Source organism: Pinus tabuliformis, chromosome 4_1, assembly GCF_031772625.1.
Source record: "Pinus tabuliformis cultivar Carrire ecotype Pingquan chromosome 4_1, CPIR1, whole genome shotgun sequence".
Lineage (NCBI taxonomy): Eukaryota > Viridiplantae > Streptophyta > Pinopsida > Pinales > Pinaceae > Pinus > Pinus tabuliformis.
In genome coordinates, this window is record NC_142303.1 from 250,373,655 (window position 1) to 250,397,900 (window position 24,246).

The 24,246-nt window shown below is 35.4% G+C and overlaps 1 protein-coding gene across 3 annotated transcripts; it reads right to left on the minus strand.

Moving 5' to 3' along the window:
* Positions 1 to 423: 423 nt before the first annotated feature.
* On the minus strand, positions 424 to 20,249 carry LOC149175209 (uncharacterized). Of its 3 annotated transcripts, none has more exons than XM_089422787.1 (4): positions 19,860 to 20,249; positions 17,808 to 18,570; positions 17,619 to 17,717; positions 424 to 664 (listed from the first exon to the last, which is right to left on the minus strand). In XM_089422787.1, the coding sequence occupies exons 2-4, from the start codon at positions 18,077 to 18,079 to the stop codon at positions 661 to 663; spliced, it is 375 nt and encodes a 124-aa protein (XP_089278913.1). In that variant the 5' UTR covers positions 18,080 to 18,570; positions 19,860 to 20,249; the 3' UTR covers positions 424 to 660. The 3 variants fall into 3 exon arrangements, with proteins under 3 accessions (XP_089278913.1, XP_089278915.1, XP_089278916.1); XM_089422789.1 differs by having other exon boundaries at positions 19,844 to 20,249; XM_089422790.1 differs by lacking the exon at positions 19,860 to 20,249 and adding an exon at positions 18,686 to 19,831.
* Between the last annotated feature and the right edge of the window lie 3,997 nt (positions 20,250 to 24,246).

The following is a 24,246-nucleotide window of genomic DNA, read 5'->3' on the forward strand; positions in this document are numbered from 1 at the left end:
TTATGCATTCATTTGTGTAAGATGTCCTTGGTGTCTCAATAGTTCATAAAATCTCTTCTCCATAAAAGGAATCAGGATAGCTGATAAGTTTAAGCAACAAAATGTGTGTATTTTCTACTGTGTTTTGCGCTTGGATATCCTATTTTGTAATGTGATCTGTGTTATGTTGTGCTGCCACTCAACTCCACTAGATTTTTAATAACAATTCAGTAACTTATATTATTCATAATTGTATTCACTAAGCATGGTTCTCAAAATACCATTGCAACCTCAATTATTGAAATAGACTAAAAAGTACAATAATAGCCTAAGCTAGGGGAGAGATTCCTAATGTTGTGCAGGGACCAGTAATTGATATAGTACTGGTCCCACCAAACTACCATAAATTGAGACTTTTGAAACCAATATTTAAACAAAAATAAATAACATTAAGTATAAATAGGTATTAATTTATGTCCAAAATTTCCCCATACATTGACTGGGCCCACAACTGTCCATAAATAGTATTTTACTAGTTAAAACTGCAAACCATATTGACCCAACTAGAAAACAGCTAAAACCATAAAGGCTTCCAAAATGGCCTATTCCAGAAGTACAAAGCAGCAGTCACTTCAACCCCCACTCATCAGAACTACAGCTTTGCATCCCAAAGGAATATGCCTACCTGCACATAACAAAAGAGAATGTATGTCAGCCATAACTGCTGTGTTGTTCAACAACTAAACACCCTATGTTCAATAAATGACACCCAACCCAATAACATTTAAACCCACTTTGTGCAATAAATGACACCTAGACCCAATAACTGCAATAAATGACACCCAACTCACTCTATTTCTCATTAAAACAGATCAAAGCACATGGATCAACAAATAACCAATTCCCAACCATTAGATCACATCAAATTAAATCCAGACCACACATTCAAAATGAAGCCATTGCAATCCATGTGCATCCATGTCCACCAATTAAATTCAAGTGCCAAAAACTATAAAAGAAGTCCACCCATTGTTGAAGTTGCATCTTATGCTTTCAAACCATTCAGCAAACTTGAAGACAACATCACAAAATAGTTGCCAATATATCCAGGTTAGTTATATGAATTACAACTCATTCTTCTTACAGTTCTGTTTTCATGGTTTCACAAACAACCATTGAAATTCGTTGTTCTTACAATTCTGTCCATAGGGTTACAGTTAACCTTTTTTATACAGAGTTCATGTATGTGTTCTATCTTATTATGGCAACACTTGTTCGATCATCAGCTTCATAGTGATTACAGCCTACATATCACAGAGGTTACGTATGTCGTGTTAGTATTTTAGTCAGAGCTTGTTTAGCTTATAGGAATTGAACCTATTGAATACAGTGGTATCCATCTAATCAACCAACTTGGTCATAGCTCTTATTACATCTTATGCTTAAAACGTGTTGTTTTTTGTATATTGAATATGGATATGCTTACCTTATGAACTATGATGAAACGATACAAGCTCTGATCATAGCCTAAGCTGAGTAACTATTTAGTGATACTAATGAAGCTTGAGACTAGTGATAAGGAACATGTATTACTAAGGGTCTATGTTTCTTACATGTTATGATAGTGTTAATTAGGGATATACCTATACAGATTACTTATAAGTTAGAACAGGTATACTAGTATGATTACGGTCAGAGTACTGGAATTGATGAAACTCGTGTATCTTACTCAATACGTGATCTAGTATGAAGCTAAGTTGTATAAGCTATATAACATAATACATTGAACAAAGGTATGTATCATATTCAATGGATCTCATTCATCTTATCACTAGTAAGCTCTATACACTAAAAATCTCATATTAGTATATAAGCATGGTTTTAGTTCACCCTTATCTATGAGTGAGCTAGAACAAAGCTCTGTATAATTACATATGTTATATCTATATTAAAGTTGAGTCCAATCTATTAGGGAGATAACCAACCTGTGATACACGTACTTTATCATATCTATACATGTATTTCTTAGGTTAGTACTGATAGGTCAACCTTTAGATGATGTTACTTATAAAATATCTGTGCTATTACTTATGTTGAGTGTAATGAGAATGAGACAAGCAAGTGATTAGGTAAACAAGCATGGTTAGAAAGAGTCATGTGTAACTACTGTGTTCTAATTCCATAGCTTGTCATAAGCTTAGATAAGGTACAAAGGTGACAAGCTAATCAATATACAACATGATATCCCGAGGTTCTCGCTCTTAGTCATTCCTATTATATAAATACCTTTTTTCTTATTGGTATATAGCGTATCGTTCTCTCCATAATCAATACATATGAATAGACTGTAATCACTGTATATGCATATCCTAATGTAACAAGCTCTGTATCCTCATTACTTTGATTTCCATGGTTCTACTTATGGCACTGATTCAACCATTAGTAACGATTACACTCTACTCTATAGGGTAAGTACATATTGAATAGACCTGCTTATTACCTGTATTCCCTAATCTTTAACAGGTATAAGTAGAATGACGTAATTCATACATGTTTACATAGCTCATTGGTTTAGCTGTATAAATTTGTTGAAAGTAAGAGTTACTATTGGAACTAGTGGACTCTTCAAGGAATCTAGCACAAATAGATTTACAAGCGTTTAAAGAAAAAACAGTTAGGATATGTATCAAAACCCCTGATCCATGGTAAGGCTATTAATACATGCACAAAACAGCATTTCAAATGAATCTAAGCCACATCAACAAGAAACAACATCAGAAACACAAAACGATTTCATCTCCATTACAAAAACAAAATCCCACTTTACCACTGAACCCTTAATGGGATAGATAGAGTATCAAGCCATCCCCAAGGGTTCCAATATCATTCTAGTCTCCCCCACCTCTACAGAGAAGTTGCAGTACTAAGACATTTTTGGCAATGCAAAACAACAAAAAAAATGGAAAATGATATTTGAAACAACTATCATAGAATCCTACTTGAATCCATATTAAAGTTGCTAAACTGATGAACAGGCAGGCAATTGAGATACTACAAAGTAATTTGCAATGTGAGACTACGAAGTAATGCAATTCGATTTCCTGTAACATAAGTAATGCAATTCAATTTCATGTAACATACATGTTGATAATTTCCTGTAATAAAGGAAAAGTATTTTTGCAGAAGTAATAAAGAATAATTTACAAATATTCTAATGTCTAAATGCATGCAATACTTTTACAGGTTGTTGCATCTATGGCAAAAGGAAGTTACTCTGCTCGTACAAGGAGAAGTGGCAGGAGAGTGACAAGGGGTGCGTAGCTGCGATGCACATCGTCTGACGATGACAGGCCAGCAGATGTCAATGCCAACAATGCACCAGGGAACATTGTTGAGGATGACCATGTGACAGCAGTTGATGTTAACACACCATCAACCACAGAACCACCATCAACAACAGTCCAAGGGGTAAGCTCAACTAAAAAGATCAGTGCTATAAGAGGATGGACAAAAGAACAAATGTTAGTTGCAATTGATGACATAGAGCTTCATGGATACTCAGTTCGGGCATCTGCAAAAAAGCATGGTATTCCTCCCTCATCAATACATTATTGGATAAATAGACTGACTCATACAAAAAGTAGAGGGCCTCTTACAGTTATGACTGAGGAGGAGGAGGCCGAGGTGGTTGAGTGGTGTAAAGAGATGGCCCAACTGGGACATGGGCTAGAGTTGATACAACTCAAATCAACAGTTGCTCAAATCTGTCAAGGGAGGTCAAATCCATTCAAAGATGGGTTTCCTCGTAAATCATGGTGGTTTGGGTTTTAAAAAAGGCATCCAGAACTTGTATTGCGTACTGTTGAGGGCCTTGACAGAGACAGAGCATTAAATTTGCGCCATGCAGTTGTGCAAAAGTTCTATGACACACTTTCTAGTGCTTACGATAAACATTCTTATGGAGCAGACCATATATGGAACTGTGATGAAACAGGTTTATAGGCAGGGAGGAATTGAGGCATGCAGGTAATTGCCAAGAGAGGGAGTCAAAATGTGCCAAAGATTTTTCCCAAGAGCAGGGAGTGGATAACTATTTTATGTTGTGTCAATGCAATTAGTACTTCAATCCCAGGATTTTATCTATTCAAAGGTAAAAATCAACTGAAAAACTATATACAGAACTGTGAACCAAGTGCATGCATGGCTGCACATCCCCATGCATGGATGACTAAAGAACTATTTCTAAGTTGGCTTTTTCACTTTGCTGCATCGGTACTAGGTGGCATCTCGCCTAATAACAGACACCTTTTGATATTAGATGGCCATGGGAGCCACATGGTTGTACAAACAATTGAGGAAGCAAACAATTTAGGCATCGACCTGTGGACATTGCCAGCTCATACCACTCATAGACTGCAACCCCTTGATGTTAGTGTGTTTGGCCCTTTCAAGAACTATTTCAGGTCGGAGCGCGCTGCATGGATGGCAAAGAATCCAGGGGTTGAGGTGAAAAGGTTTGAGCTAGCAGAGCTTGCAAGTAAAGCTTTTAAAAGGGCTTTGACACCGTCAAATATCAAGGCTGGCTTTACGAGGATAGGAATCTGGCCACTGAACTATGATGCTCTTATGCATGATACTCGTTGTAGCCAAGCGTTTTGTTGGGCCTCAAAATAGTCCCTATTTTCACTCCATTATTCACCAATATTTTCACATTTTACCTTCATGTCACCTCCATTCCACCTCCATATCATTACATTTACCTCATTATTGGGTTCTAACAATGCTTTTCCAAAGTTTATTAATTCTTAACATTTTTAAGTGAATTTATGGCTAAAACTTAGAAAATAATATGCTTAAACTTATACCTGACAATTAGCATGAGTTTGTTGACATGTGTAGGCACAAAGGAAGCTTTCAGGGCATCTTTATGTGGCCTTGAATGATCAAATTCGAATTTGATAAGATAAGCTTCATGGAGAAGATCATGGACCTCATGGAGGAGATCATGGAGGATAGGGTTATGTGTCATCATTGGTTGAGAAATATGTGGGTCAAAGGAGAGAATAGTGGGTCTACATTTATGAGGTTGTTATCATAGTTTTTGTATAAATAGGAGCACCTCCTCCATTCCAAAGAGGAGGACTCTTATAGCATTGTATCCAAGTGATGATGGAATAGAATAAAGCTTCATTTTACATATATTTTCATTATGTAGTTTTAGATATAAGTTTTACATATATTTCCATTATGTAGTTTTAGATTTAATTTTCCTTAATGTAGTATATGGAATAATTTGTCTTGTTCTTAAGAGAATTGAGCTCACTCTAAAAGGATGAGAGAAACATTTTATTTCATATTACATCTTATTTCATTTACTTGTTTAGATGTTTGAGGATTTGTTTGTGATTGATGAATGAGTTTTAAATTAGAATCTAATCAACATATGAGAGGACAACTAAGGGTCTAAGTTAGGCTCTCTCTCTCTATTTGATTTGTATGATAATTGAAATTCATTCTTTTGCTTTTATGTTTCAAGTATCATATGAGGAGATACCAAGAGTCTAAGTTAGGCTCTCTCTCCATTGATTTATATGGTAATTGCAATTCATCCTTTTGCTTTCATGTTTCAAGTTATTTCATTTCTTATGCTTGTGAATGAATCTTAGTTTAGTTTGGGTCAGTACATGAGAGGACAATCAAGAGACTAAGTTAGTCTCTCTCTCTACTTGAATCTGAACAATGATTAAGTTCATTCTCTTGTCTTTATTTTAAGTTTTTGGTTTTATGAATGATTTCTCTATGATACTGTAGGGAAGGACAATCAGGACCTCCTTAGTTAGGAGCCTCTTCCCTTGCATATTATATTGAATCATAAATTATTTAGTTAGACATAGAGTTAGTTGCCTACTCCTGCATATATTTTGCTGGCATCATCACAAGCTCACGAGTTTCCCTGGTCGATAATTTATGCAGCAATTTAAGTCCAATAAATTGCCCAACATTTTGGCGCCATTGCCGGGGATGGTGCTAAGGGATTAGGCATTAGAAATTTAATTTAGTACTAGTATTTTTCTTTAGACAAAATAACTTGTGAGACCTGGTGACAGCGGGATTTTCACAAAGGAGTTTAAGTTTGAGTTTTCTGATGTTCTAGTGTTTAGTTAGTTTTAAATTTCGTCTTTTCAAAAACACCCCCTGCATAAATAAACACAAATCAATCAATTAGTATGCTCTCGTCCTGCATCAGGAAGATCAGAAAGTCTATTGATTTCGTTCAAATAAACATACTCTTGCTGGAGAACTAATTTGCAAAAAGATAATAAAGAATTTTGTGAATGAAAAAAAAACATCTTTTTAGATGAAATTTAGTTTTTTAATTTTAGATTTAAAAAAAAAAATTAGTTTTTTTAGTTTTAGATTTTTTTAAAAAAATAAAAAATTTAGTTTTTAATTTTAGATGTAAAAAAAATCCACAATATCTAAAAAAATTTAGTTTTTTAGATATTGGAAAAAACTAATCATTTTTGTTGTTTTTTTGGATATTTAAAAAAAATAAAAAAAAATAAAAAAAAAAAAAATATATATATATATATATATATATATATATATATGCAAAACATTAAAAAAAAAACAACATTAAAAAAAAAACAAAGAAAATCAGAATCAATAAGGTCTTCGATGCGACTACGGCTTGGTCCGATCTTATTCCATCGCTGCTATAATATAACGAATAGGGCAGGGCCAAGGAGTTCAATGATTAATAAGCCCCATCATTGAATAAATTAGAGTGTTACACATTGAATGGATATTGAATAGCGTTTACACATTGAATGGACACTGAATAGTGTTTTCACATTGAATGGATATTGTTAGAGTGTTACACGTTGAATGGAAAACGACCCTGAAACATGGAAAGCGGACATTGGATGTTACAGCATTACACATTGGATGCTCAATCGTCCCTACAACACGGAAAATGAACATTCGACCTGGAGAACTTGATATTGAATGCAAGGTTGGACCAGTGAGACCTACTATCGCTATCCCTCAGCCCCACAATAGCTATCAGATACTTCAACACGTGGGAAGGTAGAGAAAGAGGTTGCATAAGCCCAGGGGTGTAGGTTATTGAACAATGTTGGATGATGGACAGTGTTACAAATTGTGTGTTAAAATATATAGCGCCCATAAAAGGGGATTTGCCTAGCGATGAAGATTTGATATCAGAGGACAACGACGAATCATTTGATGATATTGAAGCAAACTTTGCTCCATCAATTAGAGGACCAGGAGCTTGCGGTGGTTTACAACTTGCTGAACCTTTTGATGCCTGTACACCACTGACTAACAAAGCAGTCCCACCTAAAGGGGTATATGCCCTATTTGCTCTAATAATCCGAGGAACATGCACCTTTGAGAAGAAAGTTAGAAATGCACAAGCTGCAGGATTTAGTGCAGCCATTATTTACAACAATGAAGATAGTACTGATCCAGTTTCAATTGCTGGAAATTCAGATGGTGTCACAATTCATGCAATGTTAGTCTCTAAAGCAGCAGGAGAAATGCTTTTGAAACATGTTGGAGATCCAAATATGGAATTTTAGCTCGTGCCTTCATATGAGAACACAGCATGGTCAGTAATGGCAATCGCTTTCATCTCCCTTCTTGCTATATGTGCAGTGCTTGCAACCTGTTTCTTTGTGCGAAGGCATCGATGGCATGAGACATGTTGGACATCGTTCACGTGTTCGTGAATTTCATGGTATGAGCGCACCAAACCCTCTGCTCATAATTCTCTGTCTAATCGGCGGAAGCGGAATTAGAGTCAGAGGCAGAGGCCGAGGGTGCAAGCACAGTAGTAAATCCTTTCTCTGCATAGAAGAGATCAAGAATGGCCGTCTCATTCTTCAATCTCAGCACTGAGTCAAGCGTGGAGCGATGCAGAGGGCGAAGATTTGGTCTATTTTGCCTTCCATCCGATTTTTAAGAGAGGGGCTTTAGAACATCGCATTGGCGCCCCAACGCCGAGCCCATCGCCACATTGGTGGCCAGATGCCGCAGAGCAGCGCCGCGGCTCTGTATGATTACGGGGTTTCCCTGCACAACATGGGGAGCTCGATCGATTCCAGCGATCCAGTCACGGCTCGCTGGCTTCAGTCCGCTGGTCTGCAACATCATGGCGTCTACGGGCATGGATCACCGTCTCCTACCGAACGGAAAATAGTCAAAAGGCGGTAGAATAGTTGGGAAGCTATCTTTTATTTTGCTGGAAGTGAACGTGGGGCAGACACAACAGACAATGATCGCGAAACAAGGATGGAGGGAGCAGAAATCAACCAGAGCCTTCTGGCTCTAAAAGAGTGTATACAGGCCTTGGATAATGACCAAATTCATATTCCATTTCGAGGCAGCAAGTTGAAGGAAGTGCTTCGTGATTCCTTTGTAGGAAACTCACGGACGGTTATGATATCATGCGTTTCTCCTAATTAGGGTTCTTGTGAGCATACACTTAATACATTGAGATATGCAGATAAAGGGCTTTCAAAGAGCAGTACGTAGCGATCCTCCTGGATCCAGGGCACAAATGAAGACGATCTCCACAATCAGATCCATCCCTACTGCCGGCGGTTTAGGAGCTCGGTGATTTGCTGCATAAAAATTGGTATGAATCCTTAGTGGATCAGGTTTCATTTAAATGTGACGGGTTTGCATGATTAACACGTAGATTTTGGCAATAAATATGGAATTGTATGACTGTGCCGTGTCAAACATAGCCCATAAACTAAGGAAATATACAGTGCAGTCTTGTTGAATGTTGAATGGCGGTGAATGTTAATAGGAGCGTTGTAGAATGCCATAGAGTTGTGCGTTGTATTAACATATAGAAGCACTGTACATTTGTGTGCGCCGATTTAAAACAAGCAGTCAAACACAACATGCATCCCTTGCTGCGCACTGATTCATATCAAAACAGAGGATTGTTATGTCGAATGCCTAACGCCATTCTGATGAAGGGAGTGTATATCAAAATCGTTTGCATATGTTGTGTTTGTTTTGTTTTGAGAATTTTTATGAGACAGCCAAAAGTGGTGTTTGCAAACCTTTCATGAGCCGAGGCTTGTATTTTTCCAAACTATTTGTGATTTGTTTTTAAAGTCGTGAGCATGATTTCACACGCGCTGTGTTTATTTATTTTTCGAGGCTGAGCATATGTGAATAGCCCTCTAGTAGCCATGCTAAGATTGAATCGCCTTCGTGCTCATAGCTCTGATTGCACCTGAGTATAGATGATGTAAGGTCGAGGCAGTGTGTATAATTTTGGAACAATACATAGTCACATTTTTAAAAAAAAATGATGATATATTGGGTTAGGCCGAGAGCATTTTTGTACATTTGTTGGTGAGGCCGAGAGCCAAATGTAGGTGCATTACACAGTTTTCTCTCTACTCTCTCTACGGCAACAAGGATATCTTCTTGCGAGAACTCATCTCAAATGCCTCTGATGCTTTGGATAAAATCAAATTTATGGCTCTCACAGACAAGAATGTGCTGGGAGAAGGTGACAACACCAGGCTCGACATCAAGATCAAATTGGATAAAGAAAACAAGATACTGTCAATCCGAGATCATTCTTGCCGGCGGTTGTCAGATCTATGGTTTGGCTTACGGTTTGTGATTTTTTATTATTTATTATTTACAACTAAAAAAAAAATTCTAAAAAAAATCCACATAAATAATGAATTAAAAACAATGTTTTTAATTTGTTATTTAAATAAAAATAAAAAAATTGTGTGTCGTTTTTAATTTGATATTTGAATAAAAATAAAAAAAATTATTTTGTAGTGTTGTTTTTTAAATAAAAATAAAATATTTTGTGTAATATTTTGGCAAATAAAAAATCAAAAACCACACAAAATAATTTTTGTTTTTATTTAAAAAATTTCCTTATTTTTATTTTTAATTAAAAAAAAAAAAAAACAACTAACTTTATTTTAGGTTTTAACAAATAAAATTTTGTTGATTTTCTTTAAAAAAATTTCAACTTAAATAATAAATTAAAAATTTATGTTTTTAATTTATTGTTTAAAGAAAAATCTAAAAAATAAATAAAATCAACATTATGTTTTCATTAAAAAAAAAAATCACAAAACTCACACAGCTTTGCAAACAAAAAATCGGATATTTGGAAACACATTTCGAAAATCAATTGGAGGATTCTACAGACAATAATTATTTCTGATAACTTTAAGTTGGCATCACATCATTCTGTTGTATGCTTTACAATGCACTAATATGCAGGACACAACAGATCATTCAAATGACCATCTTTTCGCCGAACACATTTCAGAAGTTATCTGACAGGGAGTATTATTTTTCACGGTTGAATTTAAGAATGGATTGAAATTGATATCATGAATTGAGTTACTTTCAACACTTTGATTTTTCCTAAATCTGTTTTATTTGGTATGAAATTTTTGCGTAAGAATCATGAAGGACCTGCGCAATTCTTCTTGAACAAACTTATGTTTTCTTTCTGCCAAGTTTTTTTCACAGGTTACAGGATAACAAAGTGATCATTCAGGAGATTACATTGTGACGTCCATTAGTCTTCCAAAGACTAAATTCATGAAAAATTCTGAAGACAAATCCATCTCGACAACCACTACCTTCCATCTCCCTTTCTGAAAAAGATTTTGAATTCCACCACTCGTGCATCCATAAAGTGTGACATTTCCATATCCATTTTTCACAGCAAGAGTTCACGCATTTCCATTCCCCTTATCGCCATTTTCCTTGTCATTATCATTCCCCTTCATTTCCGCCAATAACACCCTGCTTGAGTCAAAGTCCTAGAGTCTATGTATCATTAAAAAAACACCTAGAGGCTTGCATGCCTTAATGGCAAGTACTCTTGCCAATGAACAATGGGAGTACATTAATATCCCTTGTTCGTTGGATCTTGTAGGTGACTCAATTACGACAAATTTATTCATACCTACAAAGATGTGTTAGGCATCTTGACTCCCATTGGAATCAATGGTGGGAGTTCTTGTGTTGGCCAGGGGCATTCATTAACGGCCACTACGTCAACAACTTCTTACTATGTTCGACATCGACACATTTAATCACATAGTAAGATTTGTGCCATCGAGCGTTGAAGACTTGAAGACCCATATTTTGTAGCAGATGAAGCCACTTTCCTTTCATCAGTTTGTCATCACTTGAGGACAAGTCAATCAATAAGGCTCGGAGGGAAATGTAACTTATATATTTTGTATACCTTCCAAGCCTTATAGATTTTCAGCCATATTTAGCAGACTCATCGGATTCATCATCCAGCAGCAGAGGATCCAACAACATATACGACTTTCAGCCATATTCAGCAGACTCCTCAGATTTTTCATCTAGTAGCAGAGGATCCAACAGCTGATACGACAATACAGATCCATCTTCCATCCACCATTTTCACAACAGTTTGCAGTCACACATGCACAACTCTCATCCATTTTTGGAAGGGTAAGTTAAGGTATGATATTTTCTAACTTTTAACCATTAAATTCCTTGAAAAGTTAGAATAATAATTTTTGGAAAAACTTCACTTCCTTTTCCCTTCTTTTCCCCATTTCACATAATTGCCCAAACCATCCGTTTAAGGGGAAAGATACATTTACATATATGCTTTGTCACATTCATATTCACATTCATATATCACTACCCCATTTAACCCCACTTACCTTCAAACTATATTCACTATTACATGAGCATACAAATGGCTTTGTCAAAAGCGTTTAGAAGTTAATTGGATGCCAATATAATCATGGTTGTTACACAAGAACCAACCATGATGCATTCCAACACAAATAATCTGCAACAAAAATCACATTATCAATATGCAAAGATCATACATTGAATGCAACAAACAAAATATGGTTGAAACACAAGAACCAACCAAGTTGTAATTCATCAAAATAATGCTTTGCAAAAGTTATGTAAATGATATCATGCAGAGTTTATGCCAAAGCTCAAAAAGTAATGTAATAGATTGCATGAGGACATGCAATACCATAGATTGCATGAGGACATGCAATATCTTGAGTTTGGGGGAGATGTTGGGCCTCAAAATAGTCCCTATTTTCACTCCATTATTCACCAATATTTTCACATTTTACCTTCATGTCACCTCCATTCCACCTCCATATCATTACATTTACCTCATTATTGGGTTCTAACAATGCTTTTCCAAAGTTTATTAATTCTTAACATTTTTAAGTGAATTTATGGCTAAAACTTAGAAAATAATATGCTTAAACTTATACCTAACAATTAGCATGAGTTTGTTGACATGTGTAGGCACAAAGGAAGCTTCCAGGGCATCTTTATGTGGCCTTGAATGATCAAATTCGAATTTGATAAGATAAGCTTCATGGAGAAGATCATGGACCTCATGGAGGAGACCATGGAGGATAGGGTTATGTGTCATCATTGGTTGAGAAATATGTGGGTCAAAGGAGAGAATAGTGGGTCTACATTTATTAGGTTGTTATCATAGTTTTTGTATAAATAGGAGAACCTCCTCCATTCCAAAGAGGAGGACTCTTAGAGCATTGTATCCAAGTGATGATGGAATAGAATAAAGCTTCATTTTACATATATTTTCATTATGTAGTTTTAGATATATGTTTTACATATATTTCCATTATGTAGTTTTAGATTTAATTTTCCTTAATGTAGTATATGGAATAATTTGTCTTGTTCTTAAGAGAATTGAGCTCACTCTAAAAGGATGAGAGAAACATTTTATTTCATATTAGATCTTATTTCATTTACTTGTTTAGATGTTTGAGGATTTGTTTGTGATTGATGAATGAGTTTTAAATTAGAATCTAATCAACATATGAGAGGACAACTAAGGGTCTAAGTTAGGCTCTCTCTCTCTATTTGATTTGTATGATAATTGAAATTCATTCTTTTGCTTTTATGTTTCAAGTATCATATGAGGAGATACCAAGAGTCTAAGTTAGGCTCTCTCTCCATTGATTTATATGGTAATTGAAATTCATCCTTTTGCTTTCATGTTTCAAGTTATTTCATTTCTTATGCTTGTGAATGAATCTTAGTTTAGTTTGGGTTAGTACATGAGAGGACAATCAAGAGACTAAGTTAGTCTCTCTCTCTACTTGAATCTGAACAATGATTAAGTTCATTCTCTTGTATTTATTTTAAGTTTTTGGTTTTATGAATGATTTCTCTATGATACTGTAGGGAAGGACAATCAGGACCTCCTTAGTTAGGAGCCTCTTCCCTTGCATATTATATTGAATCATAAATTATTTAGTTATACATAGAGTTAGTTGCCTACTCCTGCATATATTTTGCTGGCATCATCACAAGCTCACGAGTTTCCCTGGTCGATAATTTATGCAGCAATTTAAGTCCAATAAATTGCCCAACACATTTCATGTGGATGGTCAGGAAGAAGGGAATGCCCAAACAGGTGTTGAAGTGCAAGAAGTAGATGACCAAGATGATGTTGTTGTAGCTGGTAATATGATTTCCTTGTCTCAAGGACACTTATATGCTAAAGATGATGAAACTGTATGTGAAGCACAATATAACAATGAACAAATTCGTAGTAACATGGAGACCGTTCCACCAACTCAAGAACATGAAATTCCTGTTACTGATATTGTTAATGATATTGTTGAACATGCAATTGACAATGACCAATTGACATTGCCAAGCCAAGTAACCCCACCTTCATGGCTAGCAAAAGCAATGATCAATATGAATGCACATAGTGTCTCAGCAACCAATGAAGAAAGCATGAACATGCCCTCACAACCAACAGAATTGAACAGTGAAATTGTTCATTTTTTTGTGGACAATAGATCAATGGAAGAAGATGAAGGACATAATGAGGCATCAAATGAAGATAATGATATAGTTCAATCAGTTCCAACAGATACTGAAAGGGAAGTACCAAGCAATGACATGCAGGTGGGAGGGGTGGAGAAGACACTTGGACGGTTCCTAAAGCTACCATTACAGAGAGTATCAATGAAAAAAAAGCAAGGTGCACCGGGTAGTCTTCGTCTGGGCCGAAGCTCACAGTTACTCACCTCAGAGGACTATATAAACCTGTTAGTTGAGTCTAAAAAAAAAAGAAATTTGAAATGCAAGAATTAAAACAGAAAAAGAATGATCTAGTCAAGGAGAAGAAGGCAGCAAGGATTGTTGCAGCACAACATCGAGCAGATGAAAGGATTGAAAGAGATAAAGCAAGGCAAGTTAAGGACCAACAAAAGCAAATGGCAAGATAGGAAAAGGAAAAACGAAAGGCACAACAGATGCTTGAAAAGGAACAAGGGATGATCAATATGGTTGACAATGATACAAGAATAGCTAATGAAACCAGGATTATTTCAAACTCATTGGACTCCATTGCGGATAATACACCATTATTCCAAGATCTCATAAACATTCAAGTGCCTCACTATCAAACTGAGGGTTTACCCACTTGCCTTATTCCTACCAGAGTTGGTGCCAATTCTATGCATGCTCATTACACACCTCCACTTAATGTAGGGGTCAGTAGTGCAAATGTGAGGTATGGGTACTCAATACCTCCATGGCTGGAAGCTGCAAATTGGAGTCAATCATATGGCAGCAATCAACCATTTCCTAATCAACCCTTGATAGGTAGGCCAACCTACCTGGCTCAAGAAGGTAACTCGGGGAGTTTTGGCACTCAAGATTCTTAGGGCCATAAAGAATAGGGGTGTCATATGTTTTTGGTTGTAACCACATTATGATGTGGATTTTGGATGGATTGTGTCTTGTTCTTGTCACAAAAACATTCTGGCTTACAACCTAGGTTGTTTTATTGCTTTGAAATGCTAACAACATTATGGTTCTATGCATTCACTACATTGAAAAGCCAACAGCAGCTTGGTTGGTTATAAAGCAGTTTTATTTGCGAGCTAAGCACAAATGATATCAGTCCACAAAAGATGCTACAATGATAACTTAGATACTTATTCCCCTTTTCAAATTGTTATGTCAATTCATATTATGTCTTGGGGCATCTTTTTCCACTGCAAAGATGAACAATATTTCACAAAATAAATCACTTAATACTTCACCATTAGCTTCAAAATGATGCTCCCAAGACTAATAAGTGATTTCTTATGGATATTAAACCTTAGCAATTTGATTTCATCTTACTGAAACAAGTACACCAAATCTCGAAAAGCATATTTCAGATATCAGAAAACATATACTAGACCTTAGAAAAACACTTGGAAAGTCACCAACAGAAAAACATATGACTTTATTAGCCTCTAATGGTCAATGTGCAATGGTCTTGGGCTTATTATTATTGTCTTATGGTAATTATTAAGTCACAGTAGCAATATGCTTCAGATCTAATTATTCATTGCAGTCAACAAGGATCATATATAGCAGGCCATTGTAAGCAGTTTTTCAACTTTGAAAGAATAACCTAGATCTAAGTAAGCTTACCTACAAGCACATACTTTTGTAAAATATCTTAACTCTCAAACACATCCATCTTCTATTGAATACAGAAAGAAGTTAATACACAACAATAGCTCAAAACCAAAACTGAACTAAACTTAAAGCCTACACAACATATGTACTCCACAAAGATCATAAAGAGTTACAATTGGAACTAGTGGACTCTTTGAAGTCATTTTCTTCATTTTTGAAGTAATTATTATTTAAATCTACTGAATAAAACCTGAAACATTGAGATAATAAGACATAGAGCTGCAAATAAATTCTCAACCATAAATAAGTAAATAAATCCAACAATTCTGATTTTAATATAATCAAATATGTAGTCATATATAGTTCTAAAATAATTGAGCTAAGAATTGTTCCAAGGAAACGAACAAAATGCATGTGATAGACAAAATTGAATGGCATAGGCAGACATGGGAGATAGTCTTTAAGAACCTAACCCAAGTTATTGCAAGCACTAATAAATTATATGGAATGGTACAAAAGCTCGAAAGGCAGTTGAAACAATAAAAGATAAGTCAATAGGGCCAGATTTGTCAAATTACATGAGTTCGAACATAAAATAATCTCTTTGGGCACATCTAAACTCAAAATCCGAAGCACTTAAATTGAAGGATGTGAAGACCAAGATTTTCATGTCATTCAATCGCTTATTCAAATCCAGTGTTACCATCCTCTTGCCTATCCCATGTTTTAGAAACTCTTTGATGATGATAAAGAGTGTAAGGTTGTTACTATTGCAAATCTATCATGGAGGAATTTGGTTACACAAGAAAAATCCCATAAGTACAAAGGATATCCAAGGAGGAATAGGATGTCATTAAAACATTCTCTATTCACGCTCCAATATTGAAAGGTAGCCTATAATATGGTAGGGACCTGAAGCCTCACAATCTCTTGGTGGATAAGCGAAGAGGTGTAGTAAAAATAGCAGATCTTGGCCTCAGAAGAGCATTTATAATTCCTATTAAGAAATATACACATGAGGTGAGTGCTTTAACTACATTTTCCACATTTGCTATTGGTTCTTCTAGAAATTTTGTCCTCGCTAATTTTAGAGACGGTTTGGTTCTAGTTTCTTGGTGAATAATATCTAATTTTTAGCACTAAGGTTAGAGGTTTCGGGTGTTCAACTTCTTGTTGGACGATTTGGCCTTTTAGGATCAACCCTTTGCAGAGCATGTCAGACTCACATTTTTTGTATTCATATTTTGGGAATAGTCCACATTTGCTTCTAGGTTTAGCAGGAAATGGTCAGACTGCAAGCCCTGTTTATATTTAGCACCATTATATCAGAAAAAAGCACAAGACCTTAACACCGAAAAGCTACAACATCATTTCCGTATGTTCCGAGTCTCACACTAGCTGCAAGCTTTGGAGATGGCAACCAAAACCAAGCTGCCATTAGAATCCAATTTTCTTAATTTTAAACTTCTTGTCACACCAAAGCCAAGGCTCTCAGCTAGCATTAAATGGTGTCCATACACCATAATATGTAGCTCAAAAAAGTTAAAAAGGAAAGAAACATCAGCAATAATTGAGTTATTTATGTTATAAAAAACCCCAAGGGTAACTTCCAAAAACAAAATGCCAGAAAGGTTACAACATAATGCCAAAAAGGTTACAACATAACTGCTGTAAAGAGTGGTAGTCAAAGCAGCCAATAAATTATACCTTCAACAAAACCAAAGGGCTACTACTCAAAGCTGCCAATAAATTATATCTTCAACAAAACCAAAGGGCTGCTACGAAGTAACAAACCTGCTTTTAGAAATGTTTGTGAAGCCTTTCCAAGAGAAGAGAATAGAGATGGGAATAGAGACTTATAAAGCACTTAAATTCAATACGCAAGGTAAAAGATAGTGTTATAAGACGATAACTTGGAGATTCTGAAGTACAACAACTTTTCAAGATTTTCAGGTTAACATTTGACAAAAAAAAAGAGACACAACAACATCCCATGGCTTAATTGACAAAACCCAAAACCTGTCTCCAAATTTAACAAAAATTCCAATAAACCAGGTGAGGTGTTGAGAAACACATGGTGAGGTGTTGAAAAACACTTCAGAAAATGGCTGGTAGGATTAAAATCCTACCGGATAGAAGCCATAAGTCCAGAGCTCGCCGAAGCCATAAGTCCAAAGCTCGCCACACATTCGGCGGACCTTCTCCAGTGCTCGCCGGACCTGCCACACCTGCAACAAGTGGGAAAAATTAGCAAATGAGCAAATGGAGAAAAAAAAAACCCAAAAAACCACACAAATACCACCAAAACCTGCAATTACCTGTAAATTGGTACTGGCTCCTCCCCAAACAGCAAATAGCGTGAATTAAACAACCACCCAGGAAACCCTAAACCACCGGCGGTCCAGACTGAACAACAATTGCAGGCGGACATGAGCTCAACCATGGATTCGTGCAAGCAAGCAATGGCGAACATGAGCTCAACCATGGCAGACATCATGCGCAGGTAATGGAGCCCTCCCACGCCATTGTCGGCGGAGGGCTTCGAACAAACACCGGACTTGAACAGAAAACCCACAGGCGGAAAACACATCGCGGCGTAAAGGCGGAAACGAGCGGGCGGGAGGTCGGCAGGGGAGGTTTTAATGGTTGACACTCTACAGAACAGGGGGCTCTCCAAGCTGGACGCGTGTCGTACACCGCCACGTGCTGTCCACGTACTTGTCCGCCAGGGGGAGGGGAGGGCGCACAAGTAATGGCGTCCCTCCCCTATACTAGGTATAACCAAGAAAGTAAATATGATATGTTGATATGTGGTCACATAGGCACAGGTTCAAAAACAATTGTGATCACCAAATCCTTAGTTTCATTGCTGGCAAAGCTGTATCCACTCAATAATTATAGAAGTGATGTAAACCTCTGCTTATGTTAAAAGCATGTTTCTTGGAAGATATTGGAGCATTGTTATCCGGTCTGAGAAACTCCCAATTTTATTTTTTAATCATGGCTTCGATCATGCCGTTGATATGATGGAGAGCATCTTCCTGTGTTGATCCGGGATTTTCTTTCATACGCACTGTCCACCTGCGTTCACCATGCCAGTGTCATAAATCATTCAATTTCTGACCAAAAGTGGTATGAAAGCAACAACAAATTAAGTTCATTTGAGTTTCATTTGACGTAGGAGATTCGGTAGTACCTCGTAACACCGCGTGTCGCCTCATAATCGAAGGATGGAGCATGCATAGTCATTGAATATGGACGGAAAGTGAATTTCCTACAGGATATGTTGAGGAAGAGGAATGTCCAATGTGAATATGGGTTGCAATGAGCAACCCTTATCCCGATTGCAGATTCACTTAACATCCTTAAGTGGCTGTTTGGACCCACCCGTCACTCTCCGTTTATGTATAAGGATGTTGATATTTATTATCATAATTTTCTATTCTCACAAGATTTTTGCCATTTGTCATTGTCTCCTGGCGGTCTAGTTCAAAGCATGGAACTCAATTCAAGGTACACAACTATAGTGCCTGCGCAAGCTTTAAAATTGACGCCCGTTTACCCGTTTTTTGCCTTTTTACCCGTAAAATACGGTTTATTGCAAAATAAACACGTAATTCTTAACTTGCTGATTTTTTATAAAACCGTCATTTTGACGGGCATATAAAAAATTTAAAAGTTTCAATTTATATATGACACATGTTATGGGAGGGTAGTTGACCTAGGTTGGTGCATTGATTGCTTTAGTCCCGCCACGATTACAGTTTTCATCATTTCTTGTCCACCGATTTGTAGTTATTTCCTCACTCCCATGCACTTAACCCGATGCTCCGCATGACCCGCAACTACGACGGACACATGTTTTTTCTTGATTTCTATTTTGATCATTTTAGCAACAAAATTTATATATGTAAGTATTGAATATATTTTATATTAAAAGCGTAATTTAAATAATTAAAAATTATGAAGTTATAATTTAAGCAAAAATTATATCACCAGATGCAAAAGCCCGAAATGTAAAATAGTTATATTTAACCTATACAACGAACTATTAAGGCTGATTATTCCCGAGAACTATATTAAGCTTGATTATTCCCAAGAAAACCCGAAAATTAAGTTTTAAGAAAAAGAAACCATGGTCGATAACCATCAGAAATTCTTCAAAACGGGCCAAGATAATCGAAAAGTGTTAGCTAAAGTTGCTAAACAACATTAATAAAAATATGGAAATTTAGCTAAAGTTGCATAGTACTTTAATGGTTCAATTTTTTTTTGTTATCCTGTACATTAATGGGACAAATTTTCTATGGAAAGCCCAGAATAACTTAATCCAAAATTGCCACACATTAAATACCTTCTTGTAGGAATACCTTATTGTTAAAGTAATGACTCCCAGACACTGAAGATGAAGAGGCAGCACCGTCTCTTGAATAATCAGAATCGATTTTCATAGGTTTCAGCCCCTGGAGCAATCTGCGGTCATCCACATTTTCCGTGGGAAACAGCTGACTAAAAATATAGGAAAAATATTATGCAGGGTAAAAATAAATATTAAAAGTCATGTGAAGGGCTATTTAAAAATAAAACCGTCATAAAAAATTTCTCTGATGGTTGCCATTGTCTCCTGGCAGTCTAGTTCAAAGCATAGAATTCAATTCAAGGTATACAACTAGAGTGCCTGCGTTCGGCAACCTGGGCAAACGAATAAATGCAGAGCGAAATAGTTGAGTAAAGAAATATTTGGCATATACCATGAGTGCGGTGAGTGTCTCCTGGCCATTTAGTTCAAAGCATAGAATTCAGTTCAAGGTACACAACTAGAGTGCATGCGTACGGCAACCTGAGCAAACGAGAGCGAAATAGTTAGGTAAAGAAATATTTGGCATATACGATGAGTGCGGTGAGTGTCTCCTGGCCATTTAGTTCAAAGCATAGAATTCAATTCAAGGTACACAACTAGAGTGCATGCGTACGGCAACCTGGGCAAACGAATAAATGCAGAGCGAAATAGTTAGGTAAAGAAATATTTGGCATATACCATGAGTGCGGTGAGTGTCTCCTGGCCATTTAGTTCAAAGCATAAAATTCAATTCAAAGTACACAACTAGGGTGCATGCGTACGGCAACCTGGGCAAACGAATAAATGCAGAGCGAAATAGTTAGGTAAAGAAATATTTGGCATATACCATGAGTGCGGTGAGTGTCCCCTGGCCATTTAGTTCAAAGCATAGAATTCAATTCAAGGTACACAACTAGAATGCCTGCGTACGGCAACCTGGGCAAACGTATAAATGCAGAGCGAAATAGTTAGGTAAAGAAATATTTGGCATATACGATGAGTGCGGTGAGCGTCTCCTTGCCATTTAGTTCAAAGCATAGAATTCAATTCAAGGTACACAACTAGAGTTGGAAATAGGAGTTCCCCACAACTAGAGTGCCTGCGTACGGCAACGTGGGCAAACGAATAAATGCAGAGCGAAATAGTTCGGTAAAGAAATATTTGGCATATACGATGAGTGCGGTGAGTGAAGCTGTGTACCTTGAATTGAATTCCATGCTTTGAATTAGACGGCCAGGAGACAATGACAGATGTCAGGCTTAACACCGTTTAATTACAATGTGTTACCTAACTAATTTGCTCTGCATTTAATCCTTTGCGCAGGTTGCCATACGCAAGCACTATAGATGTGTACCTTGAATTGAGTTCCATGCTTTGAACTAGACGACCCGGAGACAATGGCGAAAATCTTGAGAGAATAGAAAATTCTGATAATAGATATCGGCAACGCCTATTTCCACCCTTACAGTACCGCAACTCCCGAAACTCTCTACCACTCATCCTTGACATCATCTTGACAGTACCATGAGGATGCAGAGATTATTTCATGACGACTAGTTTTCGGACGGCTCTATTTTTCGAGCAATCGAGACTGGTCGTGAAAAATGAATGCATCATGCTAGTCATCGAGTTGGGCCATCACATAAACACGATGGTATATATCCATGTGGCATTCATTTTGCCAAATGGCCATTGATATAAACATCCATGGAGCATCCGGCTGCCATGCTTCTGCAGATGACTATTACATGGACATATATAGAGCATCTCGCCGCCACGATAAAAGACTCAGAAGATCATCTCAGTGAATCACCTCTCAACAGGAAGTCCCTCCCATTTCAATTTCAAATTTGAATTTTAAACAAATACACATTCCCTCCCATTCCAATTTCAAATTTGAATTTTAAACAAATACACAGTCCCTCCCATTTCAACTTTGAATTTTAAACAGGCACTTTGTATTGTCCGTTTTTTCATTTTTGAGCTAACCTGTAACTAGTAATTCCAAGCAGTGACAAAATGACTGGATGTATTTTCGAGGCATGGGCAAACATTTGAACAAGGTCACCACTGTCTGTTAGTGTGATGATAAGAGGATTCTGTTTCCACTGGATTTTGTGGTGATATTCCAACAGTAAATGGATGATTTTTTATTTTTATTTTTCATCTTCCTGTTGTTATTGATATTCATGTTGCTGCTTCTGTAACACAGTTCACGTATGTACTTCTCCTCCTTCAAAGGGCAATCCTCAGATAGTCTCTGATGCTACGAATAAGACGACCAGCTATATACTACAGTAGAATGTATATAAAAATTTTTAGTTATCAAAATTAGTTTTTAAGAAAAAAATAAAAAATATGTTCCACTTTTCATAAATTAAAATTTATTTAAAAATATTAATTAATTTTTTTTTTAATTTTAATAAAGAGTAATCTGATGCGGTTAGATATGTTAAATATTGAAGCTAATAAAGGTGAATAAGTTTTGGTCCAGAGTTATTCATGATAATGTTATAAATATGAATGATTAAAAAATTATCTTTTAAAATAATGTAATATTAAAGTAATGTAATAGAATAATATTTATTAAAATTTTGATTAATTTATACAATAAAATAATATCAAAATTTATAATATTTAATTTTAATAAAAGTAAAATATTTTAAATATATTATTTTAAAATATTTATAAATTTATGTTTATTTTTATTTTTTAATATGTAATAGATTTGTGATTTAGAAAAAATTATTGATAATTTACAATATAAAATAATAAAGAAATGAAACATAATATTTTCAATTTATTTATCTATTTTTATAATGGTAAATTCATATAGAATTGTTGAATTTTTTAATCTTATTATTTATTCTAAAAAATTATTTGACTAAAATTTGTTATAAAATATTTAAATTTTTATTTATAATATTATAATTTTTTTTATATTAATTTTTTTGGTTATTATTTTTAGTAAAAAAAATGGAAATTTTATTTTCAATTTTTAAATATTTTTAAATTATGTTTATTTTTTATTTTTTTAGATTTGCAATGTATTTTTGATATAAAATAAATTAGTAAAAATATCATCATCATATATGTGTAAGGATTTATTTAATCTTTGTTTTATTTGCTCTTAATAATGGTTTATCTTGGATTTGTTAAAAACCATTGAGATAGATATACTAAATTTAACATTGATATATATATATATATATATATGATACAAAATATTTCACTCTAGGCCAATAATGAAATATTTTATTTATGGTCAATATTGATTTTTTTTTTTGTTATTAATATTTTATAAATACCACATGTTAAATCCATGTTGAGCATGGATGAAATTACACATCTTTATTATATTAAGACATAGGAAGCCCCTTTTATTGCAACAACATTATAAATAACAATTATGTGTTATAAAAATATTGAAATTAAATAATAATAAAAAATAGCACATACCATGTTACACAATTGAATATAGTTAAAATATATATATATATATATATATATATATATATATTTGGCTAAATAAATTTGGCTTCCCTCAATAACACCAATGATTAAAATCCACAAAATAAAATTATATAGAAAGCATAACCTAAGGTCTTTTACGGATTCAATTAGAAACATGAAGAAAGAGAAGAAATACAAAAGAAATGAAACAAGATAAGACACAAAATCAAAGATGGAAGAAATGAGATACTAGTTCCAACTAATCAAAGAAAGTAAGGAAAAGAGAGAAGAGGTCAAGAGGGAGGACCTTCTCAGAGAATATAGAAGCATGAATACTATATCTAAGGTGAAAAGATGGGCTACAGTGAAGGAATAAGTCAATTTTTTATAAATGGAATTTTTGTTCATGCATGAGGTTTTAGCCTTGAGTTTTTGTCAATTTTATCTGATGTTCAGCCTTACAGTTCAAAAAATATTCAGTTAATAGTAGCGGAAGAACTTTTGCAAAACAATTTCTCAATCTACTGGATTTTCTTTTCAAGGGAGTAGCTTAGTAATGTCAGATATGAAGAGGTGAATAACGGAAAACTACCATAATAATCACAAATAACTAATGTTATTTAAACTAAATTTCCTAATGCTCATAGATTTCCATGATTATGTTGTTTAAATTAAATCCATATGCAGGGGTTCATTGTCAATTCCTTAGGAGTGAAGTTATTTACTTGCAGATGGGTTCCCACAGAAAGGGAAGCCAAAGCTGTTATATGTCTCTGTCATGGCCAGATGCCCTTTCAAACCGTTGTGCTAACGCAACCTTAATCACGATTTTATAGATTTGGGAGTTTGTTAAATTTGTTGACAATATCGGATTTCTATTGTGTAATTTGTTTTCTATTGCATGATACGGTATGGAGTGCAGCGTTTTTATGGAAGGTACTTGGACTGGGCTCGTCTTGGTTCTC